At 39.9% G+C, this 24,273-nt stretch overlaps 1 protein-coding gene across 2 annotated transcripts in view; it reads right to left on the bottom strand.

The window, feature by feature from the left end:
* Nucleotides 1–5,940: 5,940 nt before the first annotated feature.
* Nucleotides 5,941–24,273, bottom strand: part of MICU2 (mitochondrial calcium uptake 2) — a 143,263-nt gene continuing 124,930 nt past the window's right edge. Inside the window, exons 8-12 of one of the 2 annotated variants that reach the window (XM_061457666.1) lie at nucleotides 21,584–21,681; nucleotides 11,490–11,661; nucleotides 11,098–11,206; nucleotides 9,429–9,586; nucleotides 5,941–9,149 (exon numbers count right to left, since the gene is read on the bottom strand). In XM_061457666.1, coding sequence (XP_061313650.1) covers nucleotides 9,045–9,149; nucleotides 9,429–9,586; nucleotides 11,098–11,206; nucleotides 11,490–11,661; nucleotides 21,584–21,681 — 642 coding nt within the window. In that variant the 3' untranslated portion in view covers nucleotides 5,941–9,044. The remainder of the gene's footprint in view (nucleotides 9,150–9,428; nucleotides 9,587–11,097; nucleotides 11,207–11,489; nucleotides 11,662–21,583; nucleotides 21,682–24,273) is intronic. The other variant, XM_061457667.1, reaches the window with a different exon arrangement.

Below are 24,273 nucleotides of genomic sequence, written 5' to 3'. Positions count from 1 at the left end.
AGGGACCACAGAGGGATCACTTTGGGATCAGCTCCAAGTGTGTGCGGATGCTAGAATGTGGGAGCAGGATCGGGATGGTAAGGAATGGATTTGCAAAATCATATGTAGCAAGAACTGGTAAAGAAGGGGATTACAGGAAAGGGAGAGAACTGGTGGAACAGCTTGGCCTGGTCATTCTTGACAGAGACCTGGAGGAGCGACTGGTTACATGGACAGCATCTTGGTTATAAGGCCCAGTCACTCCAGAGAAGTATTGACAAGCACAAAGCCTTTTGGATTTAATGTGATCTAGGAAAATCTTGGGCTCATGTGCTGGTCAGCACATCAGGAATATTGTTAAAGTATTCCAGCTCCTCTGATCTTCATTCTATTTGTTAAAGCTGTAAAAACATGCAACAGCTGCTGGCATGTGCTTTCCCTCAAGATCTTGAGGGAATTTTAACATTCATCTTCAAGACAATGGGAACTGATTCAAATGCTTGGTGTCCAACTAATGAGTATGTGTTAACAGTACTTTTAAAAGTAACTGATTTTACTTTTAAAAGGGTGTGGAATAAGCAAAAAAGAAACAAGTACATTAGGGGTTTTGTATTTGAGCACAATATGGGGCAGGTTCAGAAGCTGCATGGATTCTGTGGGGTACCTTTGCAACCAAAGTAATTCTAGAGGGACACAATTACATCAGCCTGCATGTGCTGCAGGTTAGTTTGGGACACTGAGCATATTGATCCGGTAATGTATGGAATGAAATAGGGAATGTCAAAAATAGAGAATGCCAGAAATTAATTATTCTGGAAGACATTTGGACCGTGCTGCCTCTTCTGTACTGCCTGCCTGGCATACTGGCTGCTTGGCAAATGTCATGGAACAGTATAGAATCTATGGGCACCTTTGACATTTAACAATCTTAAATTATTTTGATACTGAAATCCTCTCAGCTAAACTCAGGAAGATGGGGATGGGGAATTGAATTTTGAAGCCTATAGAAAGTAATTTGGTAACAAGCTTGGGATGGTGGCACATGCCAAAAGGGGCTGCCAGACCAACAGAAAATACCTCTGAGGTGTTCAACTAAACAGTATGCCTGGCTATTTATTGTACCAAGCACAACTGCTGGCAACAGTGAAACAGTGGTTAGATGCCTGTAAGGAGTAAATTCCTTTCGCATGAGCAATACAGCAGAGTCCTGTGTCAGGAGGGCCATCCTCTGGACTCCTCATCAAAACTACTCCCTGCCCAAACTACCTGATGTGGGAGCATGGAGTGAGGAGGGGTAGGCTTGCACCCTGATCCTGGGCAGTGGGGAGATGACGAGGGATGACTGTAATGCAATATCATTGGGTGTAATCTGCAAGTTTTAAGAATTTTATTTAGCTTTGTAGTTGTGTTGTTGTTAATAATTGCTGTGTTAGTTTCTTAGTATTCAGTGACTGGACATTATACTCTCAAGCCTGCCTGCAACCTAAAGGAAAGGGAGCTGGACCTGGGAAGTAAAGCTAGAGTTTTTTACCAAGCGTGTGCTGTGTGGGGCTGGCTGTTACTGTGCACTGACCTCCTCTTGTCTCTGCTCCCACCAGCTTTCCTAACAAAATCCCATGACCCTTCGCAATAAGCACAATTCCTAACATGGAGATTAAGCAGCACAGCCATGAATAAAGATAGGCTTACCTATCAAGTGATTTACTGTGCTAGGGAAAATGTGAGGTGATCCAACATTACCCTCCTTATCCCAGTCTTAGAATAGAATCATAGGATCAACTAGGTTGAAAAAGACCTTTAAGATCATCAAGTCCAACCCCAGTACTGCCAAGACCACCACTAAACCATGTCACTAGGGGCCTCATTTGCATGCTTTTGAACACTTCCAGGGACGGTGATTCCACCGGTGCCGTGGGCAGCCTATTCCAGAGCCTGACCACCTTCTTTTCCTCACATCCAGTCTAACCCCTCCAGCACAACTTGAGGCCATTACCTCTTGTCCTATCACCTGTTACGTGGGAGAAGAGACCAGTCACCTCTTCACTCCATCCTTCTTTCACATAGCTGTTAAGGGTGTGGTAAGGTTCCCCCTGAGCCTTCTCCAGACTAAACTCCCCTGGTTCCCTCAGCCACTCCTGTTAAGACGTGTGCTCCAGACCCTTCACTGGCTACGAACATTTGGAAAAGGTGTTGTAGAGCAAGACACTACAAACTCTCCAGATTTTCTGTACTATTTAGATCTCATAATGTACAACAATTCAATCTCCACTTTGTTTCTGTATTTTTCTCCTCTCAGAGTAGCTCATCGTCAATTCCAGGAACATGCAATCCCCAGGCAGCAGCATAGAATCATAGAATAGTTAGGGTTGGAAAGGACTTTAAGATCATCTAGTTCCAACCCCCCTGCCATGGGCAGGGACACCTCACACTAAATCATGTCCCCTAAGACTCTGTCCAACCTGGCCTTGAACACCGCCAGGGATGGAGCATTCACAACTTCCCTGGGCAACCCATTCCAGTGCCTCACCACCCTCACAGTAAAGAACTTCTTCCTTACATCCAAGCTAAACTTCCCCTGTTTAAGTTTTAACCCGTTACCTCTTGTCCTGTCACTACAGTCCCTAATGAAGTGTCCCTCCCCAGCATCCTTACAGGCCTCCATCCCAACAGCCTCTTAAATGGAAACTGATCCAAAATGATAATTTGTCTCATTAGGAATCTTATTAATATCAGATCAGTTTTTTTGAGTTCTCATGTTTCTGATATACACATAAAACTAACTGCAATTGTGTAAGTATTTGCTCTTCACATTCCAGTACAGCTCATGTAATCTTGTACACACCGCCTGTGAGTGTTCAGTTGCCCTTGTTTGTGTTGGGTCAGATTTCTAAATCATGAAGACTCGCTACTGCTCAAACAGCATCTTGAAAAATTGAATTTGGATTTATTCCCTGCTTTCCTAGTGTCCTTTTGTTCAGCCACATTCATGTCTCCTCAATTATAATTTCTTCTAACAGCATTTTAAAGAGCTTTGTTTCTCTTTAGAACCTAGCATTTAGTCTTCTTTTCAAATCCCTTCTTTAGTGGCAAAGCATCTCATTTTGGTATCCTTCCTTTTCACCAGTGAATGTAATCCTCTGTCCTGTCACTCAGACACCATTGCTCTAGGATTTACCTTCTGTGCATTATTTAAGAGATGCACACCATGTTTTTAGTAAGGTTTGTTCATTTTAACTATCGGTTTTAAAGTAGATTAAAAAAAGTAAGGTGCCATATAATTACAAAAAAAATCTTTATCCTGAAAAAAGAGATTCTTGTATCAGTTTACTGACAAGTCTTAAAACGAACTGATTTTCTTGGGGGTGATTCAGAGCTACTAGTTTCTCTGTGGGACAATATTAAGACTGACATGTTTCCTCTAGAGCAGTGGACTTGAGGCATACACTGGTGCAGTACAACATCCCTGCAGTACTTCTTTTCTCCAGGAAATCGCTTGTTGAATGGTTGTCATTTCAGAACCTACTTCCTTCAAGTCAAAATTCATAAACTCTCATAAACTGAGAGTCTTAAGTAACAAAAAATGTCCAAATGCAAGTACCTGTACTCAGAGGCCATTAAAGACGATGAGGAAAGGTGGCATTCACAAAGTAAAAGTTTAGTCATCTTCCATGTGCTCTTTGCAGTTGATGGAAAAAGGCTAAGTCCTCCAAAGGATGTTTCAGAGCAGACAGCTGTTGCATGAAACCCCATGAGAACCCCTCCCTCCCACTTCTCTGCATTAACTCAGAATACCCCTCCTCCCAGCTTTTCAAATCTGTGTCTGAGCAGGGGTCAACATAAACCTCATGTTTTGCAGGGTGCAGGATCAGTGCTCCCACAGCTTGTTGCTGCCATGTTACTTCCAGACCTGGTCAGCATGAAAAGGCAGCCCGGGGCAGAAGAGGAAAAGACAATGTCGGGTACGCATGTGTAGAAAAACATGGCTTTTTGTTTTTCAGGGCATGAGGTGTTCTTTCCAAAGCCACATAGATGGGCGCGCTGTTAAGCAGCTTCCCTGTGGAGGCTGGCATGCAGGAGCAGCAGTGCCCGAGGATGGCGAACAGAACTCTGCACTGGGGCACTCTGGTTAATGAACTGAAAACATTATTAACTAAGCTAGTATCAGTCTAATGGGAAATCTGTCTCTGCATATGTTGCATAAGTTTTATATTATTGAACCAACCAGGAATTTAATCAACAAAGCAAACAGGAAACCTTCAAAGAGCAGGAGTGGAGAGACATGCACTTTTTTGCCCATTAACTTAGTGCATGCCCAAGCCTCTCAGGTTTCCTGTCCTGAACAGGGCTTTCCACTCACTGTGGAAGTTGACTGTGGTCAACCAGGGGCCAACAGTGTCTACATCCACCACTTTCATCTCTGTGTTCCCCTTGTGACCAGCTGCATTACAGGAGCTGTTGCTTGGTCAACCTGGATCTCACTAATAACCACAACATCATCTGGACAGGCATTTTCTATTCAGAGGAACTGAAGATTTTTTCGGCATTGGAGCAGTTTCATGACCCAGCTATGACGTTTTATCACAGAATGGTTTGGGCTTGAAGGAACCTTAAAGATCATCCAGTTCCAAATCCCCTGCCATGGGCAGGGACATCTTCCACTTGACCAGGTTGCTCAAAGCCCTGTCCAACCTGGCCATGAACACTGCCAGGGATGGGGCAGCCACAGCTTCTCTGGGCAACCTGTGCCAGTGCCTCAGCACCCTCACAGTAAACAACTCTTCCTAATATCTAAGTTCACCCTCTGTCACTTGAAAGCCATTCCCCCTTGTCCTGTCATTACATGCCCTTGTAAAAAGTCTCTCTCCAGATTTCTTGTAGGCCCCCTTTATATAGGAAAGATTAAATCTGAAGGCACAAGACATGTTTGCACTCTTCCATGAAAACTCCTGCGTGAGAAGAAAAGTACATTTTAAAATTCCAATATACATTTACTGATCCATTTCTATGCTTAACTATCAAGTACGGTCAGTATGCCTGACTTTAAATACCTGGGTTTTCTCCCTTTCTAGCCCTTTACTGGGCAGTGATCCTTTTTTATTATATGCATGGGACATGTGAAATGCCATGAAACTGCAATCCATGGCCTGGCTTGTTTATCTGTTTGACCTCTGCTCTCTAGTAACTCAAGTGTGATCTGTAAACTCTCTAGAGCCAAGACCTGACACCTATACCCAAATTTCCTTGAGCTCTGAGACACCCTGGAGCCTAGAGACAAAACATTTATAATTCCTAAAATTATAAAAATCTTATGTATTCCCCACTGAAAGCCTGAAATTAGGAATGAACGCATTGTTCGCACTTTTAATAATACCTGGTTCAGCAGCCAAGCCAGCACATCCTGGTGACATCTGAGTTCAGATCAGGTACTGGCATGTTTTGAGGCATCGTCAGAGGCAACCTGTCTGAACCCTGAGAGGAGATGATATACTGGAGGGAATGGGGGAAATCAGAGATTTGCTTTTGATGCAGCCATATAACACAGTGACAAAAATTTTCTTTTTCAGTTCTTCTATACAGAATATGTACTCCTCTTTTTGTTAAATAATGTTAAATATGACAAATGTCATATTTTGTTAAAACCTGCCAACACGGTTTCACTCCAGGAGGTTTTGCTTTTAGAAAGAGGCCTGCATAAATTGAGACACCAAAATCAGTCTCTAGAAACAACCAGTGAGTTTCATTTAGTTCTAGTATATCACACTGCATTTCTGCCTTTGCTTCTTTGAGAAATGAAAAATAGGTATTTGTAAACAATTACCTTGAACTAAACAAACTGAAAGAGTATGTCCAGTCTTGTTATGGGGGTACAACTAAAATTCTGTAAATGAGTTATATGTTGTAAGTGACTTGTACTTACCTTGTGTATCCTTTGAAAATGACAAATCAATTTTTGAGACTTGCGCAATGTGCACTGGATTCATCTTTATTCCACATAACATTCAGATGCAACATTGGAGATCAAAAAAAAGTATTTAGCTTTTCTATATATTTCTGTTCAGAGGAAGAGTTCCTAACAGTAAGAAAGTAATAATTGATGTTTAACTGATAGATTGGCAGCTGTATAAACCTTTAACTGAATTGTGCTGAATAATGCTGACAGACGTGTTGCAAATACCATACAGTTACTAAAAAGAACTAAACCATCAAACGCTAAAACTGTGATAGATTCCTCACAAGACAAGGTCCATCTGAACACATACATAAACAGCTCTTTAAATCTAAGTTACTAAATACGAGAAATTATTTTAAGACTGTTTTGTAAAGCCTTTGAGTTAAAACAAATAAAAATAGACTACAAATTCAACACAGGGTGTGATTCTTCAAGCCTGATGGACGAGTTCTCCCTGGCCTTCAAAGGAGCTCCTACCTGGCTGTACTTTCAGGATAACTTCTTCTGAAAATGATTTTTAACTATTCTAATTCCCAATCAATATTTTTTTTTTTTACTACCGACACAAAGTTCATTTAAGAATAAGCATATCTGCTTTATTTTCCCTCTGAACTTGACACCAAAGCTTTTGCTAAAAAATAAAATTTGCAAATCCCACTTCTAGTAACTTGCTGCTGAAAGCAGATACTGCTGATTGCACAAACCCAGATACAAATGAGCAATGAGGAATTAAACTTCTAGATACACAAAAGCTAAATGAATTGATTTTTCCAAAAGAAAACCAAAAAGCTTGTAGTAAGCAAGTAATTAGTAAACCAAATAAAGCACAAAAGCAATAAAGAATACCATAAACCTATTAACATTACATAGAATAAAATGTTAAAGAATAATCTCCATTCCAAAGTAAAAATTATTTGCCAAAACATCACTTATTATTTGGTGATGCAAAGCATCAATACTTTGATGCCAGTCCTGCTGCTCCACCCTTGCTCCCATCAGGTATCTCCCAGTCACAGCTCCCGTTACCAGAAGAAGCAAGCACCTTCCAAACACACAAAGTAAAACAGCTATTGAATTTCTTGTTGCTCACAGAGCATGAGTTAGTTCAGTTTGTGGGGGGAGGATGGGGTGTCTACTGCACTGTATTTAATTTGGATTGTTTCCTAGAGGGTGGTCAGTGGTGCCTGATCTTCTGGACAGTCTCAGGATGCCCACTAGGCATGCTCTCGTTCTGGTGGTTGACACTGACAGATGACAAGAATACAAGCATTTTTTTCTTTAACACAATTTAAATTAAAGCTCCAAGGGAAGGCTGTGAAGGGAAGAGCGGTTTTGCCAGCTTCTCACTCTATTTCCCTATGCGAGACCACCACACCAAAGTTTGGCAGTAGTACTCCTCCTTAGCACAAGCCTGCCTGCCAGTTACCAACATACCAAATACATTAAATGCATTCTCTGATCTCAGTACTCCTTAAATGGGATCTTTATGGCTTCCCTAACGCAGCTTCTCCTGTCCTTCCTCTGAGTGAGGGCTGCTCCCCTCTTCTCAAGACTTCCCCCACCAAAACACAAAGAAATTACAACAAAATACCTCCTGTTGAGCTTTGAGGATAACACAGCTAGTGTCATGCTTAAAAGGGATGGATACTTCTCACAGTGGTGAGATTTCCTGCTTGTTTTTCTTGAGACATTTCACTAGTCCATCTTTTGAGTCTGTTGTCACAAACCTGCCTTGAAAGGTTAAGCTTTCACCTCAGCCAAGACAAGTTAGACAGCTGAGAGAGGGAAAGAGAAAGAACCTTGACAGCTTTACATATACATCTATCTCCTGTATATAGTGGCCAGCTAGGAAGACTGATCTGGACTTGGGATTATTGGCTCCTAAGGTTGTAAGAAAGAAAAAAACATGTAACATGCATACCTGTGTATACATATATGCAACCAGCAATTGGAATAATCTCTCCAGGAAACGGTGGATTCCCCAACTTTGGACACTTTTAAAGTTCAATTGGACAGGGTGCTGACACATCCAGTCTAGGTCACGCTTTGCCAAGAAAGGTTGGACCAGAAGATTCCTGAAGTCTCTTCCAACCTGATATTCTATGATTCTATGCATAGAATGCATAGCTAAAAAAATGCTAATCTTTAATTACTACTACTAATTTTGATCTGTTCCTTGTTTTACTGTTTAAAATCCAATGTCTAACTTTGCATTTGGGAGTAATAAACGTTTGTATTTACTTTTTCATTGGACAACTTACTTCCCCAACACCTGCTTATTAGAACCTTGAACTCCTGAGATACTGCAGCATTCCCTGTCACAACCTTTAGTAAGATAAAGCAATTATTTGTTACACATTCACCCTCTGCAATACAATTACAGCAAAATAGTTATGACTCACATTGTAGCTGCTGCTGTTCATGGTAGAATGAGGATTTTTGCTTCTCATTTATGCTACTTCTTGAAGAGGTCTGAGAAACTCAATGCACATTCACAGATCAATGTACAACTTTTAAAGTCTGTATCAACAATCTTGTATTTCCAGTTTAATATTATCATCATGAAGGTAGACAAACCAGACAGGATCTGGTGGAATCATCTACTAGCACATGAGCAGTTCACAGTAATGAGGGCAGAAACCATGTGAATTTTATTTTTTGATTTAGGGTAATGTGATCTGCATGGATTGAGCAAGTGATTTTGCCCTCTGGACCTCTGTACTTGCCAGAGAAAGAGAACTGCTGTACTAGTTGCTAACTGAGCAACTAACTTCCAACAGGAAGAGTGCTGTGATGTTCCTGCCAGTGGCCACTGTTAAATCCTGCATATCCTGTATGCTACAGCGCAGGGTCAGACTCCACAGAAGAGTAAACAATGCTGTTTCCTAGAACAAGAGTGCTTCCGCATGGAGGTGAACAGTGATAAGAGTTCTGTAAACCAAACTGGTTGCACCAGAATGATATAAAATTACTGAATGATATTGCATTAGAATCTGGGCAAATTAAAGTTTAACTTTGGTAAATAAAAAAGAAAGTATTTTTGATTCAGCTGTTCTGTAAACAGGACAAACTCCTCTACATGACAACATTCATAGCAAAAGAACAACAGACTGCTTTAGAAAGGACTTTTCCCAGTTTGCTTCCACAATTCTTTGGCTCCTTTAATGCTTTCTCTTTTCACACACTTCCAGTAACCTTGAATGCCTTGCTGCTGTGGTACCTGTTAATAAATTTAAAGTATGTTTAGCATTTATACAGAAATGACTCTGATTCACAGACTCTGTAAATGTAATATGTCATGCGGTGCTGCTGCCTCCATAGTTCACATGCATAATAACAAATTCTTGGTGGCAGCACTCCTCCCAGAGTAAGCAGGAAGGAATATTCAGTTTAAAATATAAATTCCTTCTATTCACTATCTCTACTTGTGTTTCTACAAGCATTAAGATAGTTGTAGCAATCAGCTGTGGTATTTAAAACAGTGATGTCAGCTTGTTACCCTCAAACCTCGATGAATTCGGTTCCTCAGGACTCCAAGAAACTCGCTGTGGCTGAGGCAGTCATCTCCATCTAGATCAAAAATCTTGAAGATGGTATCCAACACATTATCTGAGAGCTCCTGTCCTGTTGCCACCTTCACTGCTCTCTTGAACTCAGCTAGTAAAGACATAATATTAAATCACAGGTGACTGTGAACTTGTAAAAGAATTGGAAAACACGTAAGTAGCAGAATTCTGCACAATTTACAATGTCTCATGGGTATCCTAACTGGAGAATTTGGGATGTGTGAACTAGTAAACTATTATGAGGCCTCAGTTCATGCATTCTTAAGCTTGCTTCATCTTTCAGAACACTTAATTATATGATAAACTTCTGAAATGCACTACTCAAGCAACAGAGTGATAATTTTTGCTAGAAAACTCAGCAAAAAAGCATTTGTGTGTCCATGAAACTTCAGTTGCATTGCTCCTGTATCTACTATATGGAAGGAAGCAACTTTCCTCCTCCAAATCTTTACTTTAAAACCCACTTTACTACTTCACTACACTGTTTGTTTTTCACAGCCATGATTGAATAACACTACATAAGCACACAGAGAAGGCAGTATGGAGAATTAAAAACAATACAGCAAGATGCTACAGACCCTGCAAAAGAAGAAAACTAGTGTCACTATGAGGAAAAAGCTTTGTTATCATGAACTGCTACTAAAGCACATATTGTCTCAATAAACCCTCCCTAATCTAGAATTTAGATTGGACTGAAGGCAGCTCTGTGGAGAATGACTTGGGAATACTGGTGGATGAAAAATTGGGTAAGAGCTGGCAGTGTGCATTTGCAGCCCAGAAAGTTGACTGTACCCTGGGCTGCCTCCAAAGGAGTGTGTGACCAACAGGTCAAGTGATTCTGCTCTCACGAGACTCTGTACTGCGTTCAGCTCTGGGGCCAACAACACAAAGAGGGACAAAGACCTGCTTGAGCGAGTTCAGAGGAGGCCACAAAGATAATCAGAGGGATGGAGCACCTCTCCTATGGAGACAGGCTGAGAGAGTTGGGCTTGTTCAGCCTGGAGAAGAGAAGGCTCTGGGGAGATCTTACAACAGCCTTTCAATGTATAAAGATTTATAACAAAGAGTCCTTTTTACCAATGACTGTAGTGACAGGACAAGGCAAAAGTGTTTTAAACTGAAAGAGAACAGATTTAAACTAGACATAAGGAAAGATGTTTTTTAATGAGGGTGGTGAGGCACTGGAATGGGTTGCCCAGGGAAGTTGTGGCTGCCCCATCCCTAGCAGTGTTCAAGGCCAGGCTGGACAGGGCTTTGAGCAACCTGGTCCAGTGGAAAGATGTCCCTGCCCATGGCAGAAGATCTGGAGTAGATAATCTTTAAAAGTCTCTTCCAACCCAAACCATTCTATGATTCTACGGTTTAGTCTGCTGAGAGGGGTCCAGCATATGATGGCACATTAGAACTTAAAAATCAAACCGTTTTGGGAACTTTATAATTTTATTCATTAAATAGAAATAATTCAGAATAAAGAGCAGCATAATAATTTTTGAATTCACCATGCTATTTTGGAATACTTTGGTATAACTTATTTATATTAATTCCACAATAAATATGCATTTTTCTTTTTAAGAAAACATACAAGAGGTGTGCAGCACTTACCCCGTTTAACAGGACGATTGGCTACAGTAAACATCTGCATAGCAATAGAAAAGTCTTCCAGGTTATTTGTAAACTTGCAAAAAGTCTTGAATTCTTCCAAACTGATATTCTAGAGTATCACAGAATTCAGATGACATATGATGAATAACACATTCAAAGCCCAGTAAATCTATTTCATTATATCTGTTGGGACCTAGTGTTTGGGTGTGATTACTCATTGTCAGGATTTGTATTTCTCAGTTGGCAAATTAACATTGTTGTTATCTACATAAAATTCAAGGGCTGCAGTAATTCTCTTTGAAACTAATTATACATTATTAGATACTCGTATTGAAATGAAAACCTGTACAAACAAAGGAGGAAGCAAAACACAGCATGCTTTATGTACCAACCTCTCCTGCCTCAATTCTTTCTTTCACATTCTGCCAGTAAATTTCATTGTTTTCTTCATCAGTGAAGTAGAGTAACCATTCTGCAAAGTCTTCTTTTCTCATGACGTTCAAACCCTTTGAAAACTGTATGAATTCCATTTCTTGAACTTCTGTTTGCAGATTTTCCATGAATCTAGGTGTAAACACATATTATTCAGCAGTTGACACTTGCACCACTACATCACTATTACTACCTTAGCTACTAAATGTGGTAGACACTAATTGTTAATCACAGATTCTATCAACATCATTGTTTAAAATGTCACTGGTTTAATTTTACCTGTGTAAGCAGATGTTTCCACGGGTGCATTTCTATAATGACACCAGTAGGGTGCTCTCTAAGTCTTGCATTGATGGCTGTTGCTAAAATAGTTTACAGATACACTTGGCATCTAGTTTTTACTAACGTTTAAAAATGTGCAGATAATGAGATAAAATAATTATTGTTTATAATAAATACATGAATAAAAAAGGACATGGTAACTAAAGACCTGACACATGATTTATGAAATTTCATATTAGTAAGAGCTGAATGACAAGGTTGGAAAGCGCCTAGAAAGATGAGGCCCTAATACAAAGGTGAAAGAAAACAGGAAACTCGAAATCATCACTGCAGGAAAAGATGACTAAAAGCCTCAAAGACTATGACTGCAAAGAGAGGTTTGGCAAATGAGTTCTGCGCTCACTAGAGGATGGATTAGAGAGGATTACAATTGACGTGCAAAGTTCAGAAGAGCACAGAAAATGATGTTGCAGGTGTTTGGAAAGGTAAGAAGAAAGCTGCCTGAAAAAGGAAGGGGTGAACATCAAGGTTTTTAGGAGACACCCATTCTTTTAGGAAGAAGGAAAAAAAAAGTAGCATGAACCAAGTAACAACCTGCAGGCACAACAAGAACTGTAAGAAAAGTTGTAGTTTTGAGTGTCCTCAGTTTAGTCTATGTGGTCTTCATCATTTTTTCTGAATAATATTAATTTTGAGAAAGTAAAAAACAATACTGTATGATCCATTTGGTAATTTCCACTTCAGAAATAAGGCAGTCCAAATATAAGTGATAATTTAGAACTATAAAGGCTAAAACTGCATTGATGCTTGCCAGAATTCCTTTAGCACTTTGAAAGAACCCTGCTTTATTGAGTTGCAAAAATTATTGACAGGAGAGAATGAAATACTCCTATACTGGGACAAAGCAATTAGTGGGGGAACAGTTAAGGGTCTTTGTAGCAAATATGCGCAGAGGCTCATTTGCTCAACAGTATTTGCACAGCCTCACTGGGTTTGAATTCTTTCCCCTGACATTACGGCAGTTTAGTCCACACAGCTATCTTTAGCTCTTTAATGAGATCACTTGGACAATTAATAGCTCAAAGCTCTGCAAAGTCTGTAAAGGGTTAGCTGAAGACTGCTGTTGCAGCATAACTTCTCTCTTGTGTATTTTCCTGTAATAATTAGAGCTGCACAAGCAAGTAAAGGGCCAACAAATGCTTTACACCTCAGGTCACCCAGGTAAGTGAAAGCCTGACAGTGGAGGTGATTTTAAGCTTCAGGCTACAGTTTTGTTAGGGCAATACTGAGGATGGTATGATATGCTCTCATGTATTATATGGGCATTCTTCCAGTGGTTACAAGGCTCCCACAGTTCAGTCAAACATTGAGGTATATTTCTCCACATGCTGCCTTAAGACCTGGCTCACTTTCGAGTCCCCCGACTTTCCCTCTCACATGGGATGAAACACGGAAGGACTTGTTTGTGCCACCAGTGTGAAGGGGAAGCCCCTCGTTTTACAGACCAGTGAGAGCTTGCTTATGCAGCTTGCAAACCGCGCTTCAGCTTTCAGACACAGCCTCTGTCCATGTAGCTCATGAGGTGACCACAGCCTCCAGCCAGCCCTGCAGTCAGCATGTGCTGGGGAGATGGGCCAGCATGGCCTGGCAGGAGCGATCCTGCCACACCACCCGCAAGAGTCTTCCTTGACCACAGAGTCACGGACTGGCTTGGGTTGGAGGGGACCTTAAAGCTCATCCAGTTCCAACCCCCTGCCATGGGCAGGGACACCTTTCACTAGACCAGATTGCTCAAGGTCCCATCCAACCTGGCCTTGAACAGTGCCAGGGATGGGGCAGCCATAGCTTCTCTGGGCAACCTGTGCCAGTGCCTCAGCACCCTCACAGGGAAGAACTTCCTAATACCTAATCTAAATCTACCCTCTTTAAAGCCATTTCCCCTTGTCCTATCACTACATGCCCTTGTAGAAATCTCTCTCCAGCTTTCTTGTAGACCTTCCTTAGGTACTGAAAGGTCTCTCTGGAGCCTTCTCTTCTCCAGGCTGAACAAGCCCAACTCTCTCAGCCTGTCTTCACAGAAGTTCTTCAGCCCTCTGATCATCCTGGCAAGGGAGGTTGAGCTGCAGGGGGAGAGTACAGCATGGATCATGCATGTGGACCAGGCATGGAGTCAGTAGAGCAGAGAGTGACTAGGGCCACTCGGCTGCATTTTGGGAGTGGCTGTTAAAGACAAGGAGTAGATGGTATCTGGGATGTGTGGCTTGTGCTTGGATGGAGGTCAGAGACCATGAAGAACAGTAACTGCATCTTTGACTGTTGTTTCCAACCCATGTAATGTCTGGTCTGGCAGAGAAGCTGATGACAATGAGGTCACTTACAGAAACATGCCGAACATGTGGATGTAGAGAAACGATACACCATGTGTTTTATTTTCTTGGCTTTTAATTTATGAAATGTGGACACTTAAGGTCTATTATTGAACGTATGAGTTAGCTATCCTGGGGAGCTTTAGTGGTCAGTAGCCACAGGTGATGCCAAAATACATATTTTTCCATCTTTTCTAAATATTGCATTTCCTTAAACAAAACCCCCTCAGTGACCTGCCCTCTAGCCATAGTCATTAAAGGCAAGACAGCTGAAAAACCAAGCATTTCTACATGCTGAGGAGGGGGCAGGTGGCCCACCTAAGTCACACACATCAGCCAGTGGCCAGGTGCAGCAAAGCCAAAGAGGAAAGTGAAGGGTTTGGCTGTGACATTTTTGATGTGTTCTTGCTTCTGCACCTTCTTCTACCTTGACAACGAATGAAGTCTTGTATTTCTCCAGCCCCACTGGGGGTTTTCCACTGCCTTTCCCCAGACTGGGCTCTTGACCTCTCCAGTTGCTCAGGGGCAATGATTCTGCACCGTTCCCGTGGCACAAGAGCATCTTGTAGCACTATACACATTAGGCAGGGGAGCAGAATTACTTGTTAGGTACCAAAAAATTAAGATATTTCACTTCAACTTGTAGGAAGTGGGAAGATTTCCTTCTGTACCAAATGCTATCTGGAGCAGCAGCTGAAATGTTCAATTTAAAACTTGTATGTGATTGTCTCCATATTACAAGAATTAAAAGAGTATGAATAATCACATCAGCATTCTAGGTCACTCTTATTCCCAGATCTGAGAGTTCAAAATCCTAATTAGTTCTTATTTTAAAGTTATTAAAAATAACTTTCTGGTTAGGAAGCAAAACTTGATACTTAAATGCCAAGACACCATTAGGAATCACAGAATCATAGAATAGTTCGGTTGGAAAGGACCTTAAGATCATCTAGTTCCAACTCCCCTGCCATGGGCAGGGACACCTCACACTAAACCATGTCACCCAAGGCTTCATCCAACCTGGCCCTGAACACCACCAGGGATGGAGCATTCATAACCTCCCTGGGCAACCCATTGCAGTGCCTCACCACCCTTACAGTAGAGAACTTCCTCCTTATATCCAAACTAAACTTCCCCTGCTTAAGTTTTAACCCGTTACCCCTTGTCCTGTCACTACAGTCCCTAATGAAGAGTCTCTCTCCAGCATCCCTATAGGCCCCCTTCAGATACTGGAAGGCTGCTATGAGGTGTGCACGCAGCCTTCTCTTCTCCAGGCTGAACAGCCCCAACTTCCTCAGCCTGTCTTCATACAGGAGGTGCTCCAGTCCCCCGATCATCCTCGTGGCCCTTCTCTGGACTTGTTCCAACAGTTCCATGTCCTTTTTTATGTTGAGGACACCAGAACTGCACACAATACTCCAGGTGAGGTCTCAGAAGAGCAGAGTAGAGGGGCAGGATCACCTCCTTTGGCCTGCTGGTCACACTCCTTTTGATGCAGCTCAGGATACTTGCTTTTGTACCTTCAGGATCATGGTGTGTTGAGTTTCAGATGGAAATTCCTTAAAAATTTATCCAGATATTAGGAAAAACCATACAGGAATGAAATTCCTGCTCTCTCAAAGTCAGTGGGAGCATGGCCGTGAACTTTTAAGGGAGCCAGAATTCTACTACAGGAACAGGATTCTGGTTGTAAATGTGCTCTGCAATTCAAAAATAATTATGCTGGGAATACTCTTATGCTATAGTAGCTTGAAAATAAAAGCAAGCCCTGAGTTTCCAAATAACAAAAAGGAAAGGTAAATCATAAATTTATAAGATGGGGAAGAGGCTGGGAACAGACAGTACTTTCTTCAAGATAGCTTATTTTATCCACACTCTTTAGAAAACACTCACTTTGAAGGCCAATGGCCAAATCTATTACCGTGTTTCAACAGCATCCAGAAACCTTATCAGGGTTTATCCCTCATTTTGTAATGTGCTCTACTATAGAAAGAGGGAGTCTCTCAAGATATTTTGGCAACTCAGCTTTAATAGAAGTGAAAATGCAGTAAAAGTGGGGACACCTCAGGAATGCAGCTATTCTCCCTCCAACCTTAGAAGTGCTAGCATTGTATTCCTTACAGCACAAGAAATACAGAATGAAACATAAAAGAAAAGGTTAGGGAAAGTTTTCCTTCTTATACCTCTTGACCTGAACTGAAAGTCTGTGCAGAGGTTTAACACTCTACTACACAACTGATCATTTCTTGTCGCACTGATTTATAGGAAGGAAATTTAACAACAAAGACAAGGGTGGATATACCACCCAGGCATTTGTACTCTGCTTTGTCTCCTCTTTGGACACTGAAGTCCTTTTAAAGACTTGATAACCTTCCCTGTATCAAAACGCTATTGCAAAACAGCTTCAAGGTTGCCTTTTTGCAATCTGACTTTCAAAACAGAATATAGACAATCTAATAAGGGCTTGACCATTAACCTTTAGAGAACATTTAGGTCTATGCTTGTAAATTCAGTTTTGCAAGCAGTAAGACAGTTAATCAATCTCACCATTTTCAGAATTACAGGCAACACCCTCTGATTCCCTATCTTCAATGTTTCCAAACCAAATCAAACAAAACTACTCGTTTTCATTTATAAGCACTCTGTAAAAAATAATCAAGGTAATTCTTTGCTAAGTATACTGGAAAGGAAGAAACAGATTCTTCTTAACAGCTTTACTAAATCTTTTGGGAAATATTCAGATTCATTTATGATAGGAATATACAGTCATGTATATTCCTACGTATACGTGGAATATACATGTATATACAGGATTTTATTCCCATCTCTGCTGCCTCACTGTCTGATCCTGGTTGCATGAGATGTAACCTCTAGGTGTATTAGGGCGTTCTCCCTATATATATACACACAGTTACAAATGTAGGTACAGAGACAAATAAGGAGGCAACCATACTTTATTTCTGCAAAGCACTTCCAAATACCTAGATGAAAATCACTGGAAATTTACAAGCTACCATCACAGCAAAACCACTGCTGGCTGACGATGTTATCTGAAAGAGTTCCTACAGTCTGCACTGGTGCAAACACAGAACAGCACCAGAAAAATGTCAGCACTATCACTGGGGTTCAGCTTGGATCATTCTGGTTTCTTAAATGAAAGGTTTCAAATGAAACATACCAAGCGATTCAAAATACTTAAGGAAAGAAGCAGGACAGGTAGGGAAAAGGCATGTTTTGTGTATGGTCATACAATCTGTGACCTTCACACTAAAGCAGAAAATAAAAATGAAACCACAATTAAAGAATATTTCTGGTGCAAAATTCTATTAACTAATGGGAAGTTTGGAAACAACAAATCAGGTAAGAAAATGCCATAAACTGGATTTGAAATGTTAATTTTCCTTACATAATTAAACAATGTCCATTGTTTAAGCATAGCAGGAAAGCCATCCCAGGAAAACAATGTAACAGTCAGAAAGGTTTTGAATATTCTTCACATATTCTCTGCACTTTATTTTTTTTTTTTCCCCTTCAAGGAGACTGTGAGAGATTTAAGCTTGCTTGGGGACAGATTACAGAAAAAAATCACAGCAGTTGTTAAACTGTTTAGTGAGTGAATTACTGTCTCCTCTTTTATTTGGGATTAGACACACTTAAACAAGATCAGTAAGGGACTTTTTTTCAGGGGGAAAAATACAGTGGCTGTCAAGAAGAAATATCTGCTATACCTAGAAAATGAAATAGTTTTCTACTCAGAATAAAATATAGTATATACAGTATAGCTGGAAATTAAAGCACAAGTAAAACACTTTTTGGAAGGAAAAGACCAAAAGTCATTTATGTCTCACAAAACAGGGGAAACCTATACAAAAGAATAAAAAGCCTGGAATCCCAGACAACTTCTGGCTTCATGTGTGAAATCTGACAAGATTTCTAAGATGGGTCCTGGTATTAAGATGACATTGGTGTTGAGGTGGTCATCTGAAACAGAAACTAGCTCAGATCTTCTGAGAATAAAATCTCACCTGGTTACAGCTTCTTCTATGAAATTTACACTTCTTTGTTACCTGATTTTATGCTTTCTGCATATTGTTTTATTTTTGCAAACTGTCACAGGAGAATAATGATTTCAGCTGCATTTGACTAGAAGGCAACATCTTTACTAGTGCAGTACATAAACATATCCCAGAATCATTTAGATTTAAATTTCCTAACTTCTGCCAGGAAAACAATCTGTCACTTTCAAAGTTGTGAATTATTATTAATAATTATCATTGTCCTTATGTTAAGGACAATACAACTGGCAAGAAATCATGTGGCAGTCTGACACTGAACATACGCTCTTTGAGTTCCACCTTAAGATCTCTGAAACTACCTTGTTACTATGGGAAAGACGTAAGGCATAGTTCTAAGTGGTTCCAGGAGAAGCTGCAGAACAAAGTGGGAGGGCCACCACTTCTGCTCAGCAGAGAATGAAAAGGAGCAGCTTTGGTTGCTGCTTTGACTATGTTGTAGAGAACAAAGACCTTGACTGGTGTCCCAAAATACTTACGCAAAAGTTACTTCTTTATTTGCATGTACTCAGCAGCCCAGGAATGGTTGAAAAGTGATCCGATACTCTGTTTTGCACTCTCATTCTTTGGTAAAAAACAGCTTGAGGATTGTCCTTGTGTGTATCGCCTCTCTATGCTTTCCCAAGAGCCATGCACCAGCTGGAGGCAGATGCCACACTGCATGCTTAACCATTTTCCGCCCCCTATAGCCATTGCGCCTCCTGTGTTCCGGGTAATAGGAAGGGAGGCACAAGAGCTGGCTTACACCAGCTCCACATTTCCTCAAGAGATGTAGACAGTTTCCATTTTTTTTTGTGCCATCTGAATGCAAAGAAAGGTAAATTAATTGCCCTAATGTATTGACTGTGGCTGACTGACATCTTTCAAATGTTTGGACTGTGGGCTAAAAGGGTTGGACATCACTGGTGTACATGCAGATACAGATGGTTGAACACTTCCAAAAGGAAATGTCAGCCAAACTGAAAAGGGGGAAGCACGAAGAAAACACATATAAGTAACGAGGTGAGAACACTAGTCTCAGCTTTCTGAATTCCCATGTAAGTACAGTGAAATGCCACAAAGAAAGCATTCCTTTTTCTTTTTTTCCAGTTTCGAGTTTGCTCCACAGCACAGGAGTATCTGTGTATTTAACTAATGTGACAAGTTTTAGTGTGTCCTAATCAAGCCTAATAACCCTTACTTTCTAGTAGGTACTACACTGATCAATGGAAAAGCTTTCTAGGCAAGAACTTGGAAAATGATAAAAGCATTTACCATCATTATTTTCTGCTTTTGACAATGATCTATGTCTGTACAGCTCATCAGTCATCTCTTGTAAAAACAGCATGGCACTTTGATCAAACAGCCAACAATAGCTTCCCACGTAAGGTAAAATGTTATGAGAGGCCATCAGATAGAAATCACATTTTCTCTGAACAATAGGAACCCAGAAAAGATGTGCTTGATTTACTTGCAAATAAAATCATGTGAAAGGTGATATCTTCACAGAGTTTAAAAAGACAGTGATCCTTTTATTCACCTTTCTGAATGTTAAACAAACTTCACTGTCATGTTGCAACTGAGATGGAGTGTCTATGCAGTGATAAAGAGGCACATTCCAGCTCCACGAAACCTAACTGCCAGTGTTGAAAAATTACCTGCATTAAACCTTACACTTACCCACAAATTTTAAGAGCAAGATGTGGGAGTTTGATTTTGATTACAGGCATCTATCTGTGTGGTAGGCAAAGGTCTTTAACCTATGTGTTCTGAACGTACTAGGTACATAGTTTCATCAATGTCATGCCTCATTGGGTCAATGTAGGATTTTATCTAAAACCCGAGGCTTTTCAGTTTACACTGTATATGCAAACACAACCTTTTACTGGTGCTCTCTGCCTTTTGTTTCATTGAGAGGATCTATGGTATTTATAGAAAAGGGAGCTGGAGACATCTTAAATTATTTTACTCAGATTCCTATTGAACCAAGGCCTTCAAAAGAGAAAGGTTGTTTATTTAAAGACTGGTGTGTGCCAGAGACAGTGGAGCCGAACACTTTTTAGTGTCAGAAAAATCGCTACTCTTCCTTTTCTACTCTAGCTTTCCCCAAACCTCTGCTTATTGCAACAACATTCTTTTTCAAGAGGGCTGACACAGATTTCTCTGCTTCTGAACATAAATTAAACCACATCATCCTAATTTATTTTTGCAGTCTGTAAATGCCTGATTATTTTTGTAGAAAAAGTTAATACTGATGTAGATAATATTCTCTTGATGTTGTGCTACAAGATGTGTGCCAAGACTCACACAGGTATTGAGGCACTTCCATTTATCTCAAAGAAAGACTGCATTTGGATTCTGGGCCCAAGTTCACATAGCAAGATGTATCTGTAGTTCATACTAAGAGGAGTAATTGATTTCCCAACAGAGAGTTTTTACTAGTTACGTTGTGATGCTGTGTAGATGGTGGTCATCATTACTGATAGAAATAAACATTGGAGGAAAGAATCTCATCTAATTAAAACACTAACACCTGATTATCTGGTTGGGTTTTCGAGTCAAAAGTAACCACAGCAGAACTTCATACTCTGATGTAGACAAGGAGTACAAGATCTTTCTGACGTGTATATGATATATAAACTGAATGACTCCCTACACCAGTCTTAGAATTTTCTATTAACTTCTGATTTTGAAAAGCTTACAGTGAAATAGAAAAACAGATCTACATTTCCAGGAGTGATGGCCAGTTGGTATTCCACTGCAGTTTCATTATAATGTGGTGTTTACCATCTGGCTCAGTTCTCAGTTCTGACATAAATGCCGTAAAGTGTCTGCATAGGCCCGCTGCAAAAGTATTTCAAAGGGTAAAGGAAAAAGCACAGATAAAGATTCAACATAAGCTGGAATCTGAAGCAAGCAGAGAAGTTGCCTGTAGCCTACCATGATATTTCTAATGAGGAGGGGGTATCTCACCTCAGAAAAGCTTTTTTAAATGATTAGTAGTCACTTTTTTGGTGATCCGATCAAGAAAAATACTCATGAATCATTTGTCTTTAAGGTATGTCATCACGCAGCTGCCAGGAATGGCAGTCTCAGCTCTCATGGCTTCCAGTCCTATTGCTGTTTTGGAGTTACTATGGTACTCAACTCCTGCAGACAGCAGATTCCAGGAGCCAAACTAGAAATTTAATAATGCAAAATCATGAATAATCTCCTGCTTCAACTTTCTAAATTACCTGCTTTAACTTTCTGAATCAGCTCAGTGTGAGGTCAGATTAATGCCAGTGTTGGTGCAAAGGAGACGGGGTAGGAACAGGACTGGTTGCTGTTAGGCTTGCCTAGCTAAAAAAATACCTGAAAAACTCAGAGTAGCGAAGTTTTTCCTTTCCTTCTTTTCCAAAGAAATGTACCAGCAACATGGTATTAACACCACAGCTTTCCACTTCTGCTCCCTATAAGACAAAAAAACTGTATGATTAATTATTATGTATTTTTAATATCTATTCATTAACAAATCTAGCAATATTTACTTGAACTAGAATTTCACAAGAGCTATTTGCAATTTAATTACTGTTCCCAAAGCTACCACACTGGATCTCAGAGCTGAATAATTCTTCCATATCAACTGGTAACCGTGTATTCTATGTTCTGCTTCAAAATGCTCTGTAGGAAAGATGAGTACAATTTACAGCCACCTTTGGTGAATTTTATCATTAGAACTGAGGAGGTTGCTAGCTAGATCTTTAAAAGCCTTTATGCTTAGGTGAATACAGGCTTGAAATAAAGTTAACATCTTTGTAAAAAAGTTTTTACTCAGATATTTCTAATTTGTTACACCCATTAAAAACATTCTAGGAAACACAACTAGAAAAATACATTCACAGTGCTCTGTTATGACATGGACTTAGAAGGCTTCTTGCACATTTTAAATGTTAGTGACTTTTTAATATATTTTTAAAATCTGATGAAGAGATTTCTGCAGAAACAGGATGCACATTATTTCAACTCAACAGCATCTTTAACAAGCCTAAACCCACACATAATGCTGGATTGCTGTTCTATTCTTCTTTCAGCACTAGCACTGGCATTTCTTTGAATGCAACAAAACACTAAGCAACATGAAGAGAGATTTTTTTTCCTCCTAAGTCCGGAGGGATTTCAACAAACTATTCTTATGACATCTAAATAGCTTCTGTGTCTTTTATCTGGTTGAAGAGCTAAGATGAAAGACAAGAGTCTATTCATAAGATTTAATACTAATGGTTATTTAGCTTTCAGCATCATCAACAACAAGTCCCATTAGCCCACTGTGTGTTTCATGCTTACTGCATATGTGACACAGTTATTTTATAGTTAAAGAGGTAACATGCCTCATTTCTACAGGAAGCTACAATTCACCAAATGCCAGTGATACGAGTTATGTATGAGTGGACATAGAAAAAAAAAACTTTTCAAGCCATATGCAAACTGTACTTATTGACCTTTTATCATTTAACTGCAGGCAAGGAATATTTAAATACCCACAAGATCCATCCTTCTAAAGTTTAAGCACTTCAGATTACCACGAAGAATGCTGCATAAACATCAGTATATGCTTTTTTGAAAGTCAAAAGTCAAACACTCATGTATGCTTATCTGAAACTCAAACCCAAACTATTTTTGTCAGAATGTAAAGTTTTCTAAGAAGAAACAGAGAAGAACCCATTTATTTCTCACTGCAGTGAGATTCTAATCTGCTTTCTGTGGTTTTTGCTTACACGTTTAAAGAAGACATGAAAAACGCAAGAAATTTATTTGCTGATGTAATGTTAAAAACTGAACTCATGATTATGCAATTTAATGCTTGTAATTTAATGACTCCATATTAAAATCAGTGTTGTACTGAAAACAAACTGCAAAATGAGTTTTAAAACAACCTCTTAAAAACTAAGTCTGTGACAGAAAAAGTTTTTTTCTTCTGTTCATGTTTCTTTAGTTATAGCTAGAAGAAGACATACAAACAATACCTATCTTATCTTATCTAAGATGACAAAGCCTATCCCTGGATTTATAACATATATGCACCTATTTGTTGGCTACCCTCTTCATCAGTTGAAATTCCAAAGTGGAATTGGCAGATGTCCAAACACCATGTTAGTGAGAGTTAAATGTACTTTAAAAATACAAAACAGTACATTTTTTTAAAATAGAATATGCAGTAGGAAATCACAGAGACTACAGCTTAAGGGTAAAATTTCGAAAAATTGCTTTTCCTAGAGTTAATGCTATTAAACTAAAGTACATGTTAGTACATAATTCCTTTTTGTCCACAGAATCATTAGGAGCTTTTGCTGCTGAACTGTATAAATTAGTACCGACATGACAAATCTTTGTTAGAAGATAATGAGAGCTCTATTAATATTTCCAACACCTCACCCTCCTGAGCTTAAGTAAAAGAATAACTTACATTTGGAATGTCTCTCTTGGCAATGAGAATGAAATGGTAAACTAATCCTGGAGCTGTAAAAAGCACCAGACTGGTAGCTCTGAGTTACAGAGCTACTAAGTAAATTCAGTGAAAGTCTGTATTCTGGTGTATCTGGTAGCTTCAACCCTGGGAAGGTACACTATAGCACCCTTCTGGGCTGAGTGCTTCACAAAAAGCTGAGGCACACAGAGAAGAAAGGATGGCGCTGTTGTAAATCTTACCTTGATACAAGCACAGGATGGGCAGGAAAGTGTAGCTCAACTGGGGAACACAGACATATACCAGGGTCCAGTGGTTCAGACAAAGAATCCCAAAGACCAAGCTCTGATGCCACACAAGTGGCCTGAACATGTGTGCACATATTACAAACACAGGCTTATTTTCCTACAGTAATGTTAACACGTCATACACTTTTCAAAAGCACCATGAACTATTCTATGATTCTATGAACTGCTGAATTATGCCATTATTCCCTTTTAAGCAATATCAGATAACACAACATTTATTTCCTTATTACATTACACAGACTGTTAACATAGGAGCCTGATGCCGCAAACACTGAGTCACAGGCACAGCT

The sequence above is a fragment of the Pezoporus flaviventris genome, unplaced genomic scaffold, assembly GCF_033815535.1.
Source record: "Pezoporus flaviventris isolate CSIRO_AGI_PZ_B2104156 unplaced genomic scaffold, CSIRO_AGI_Pfla_v1 ptg000025l, whole genome shotgun sequence".
In the NCBI taxonomy this organism is placed as follows: Eukaryota; Metazoa; Chordata; class Aves; order Psittaciformes; family Psittacidae; genus Pezoporus; species Pezoporus flaviventris.
This window is presented reverse-complemented; position numbering and strand designations above follow the sequence as displayed.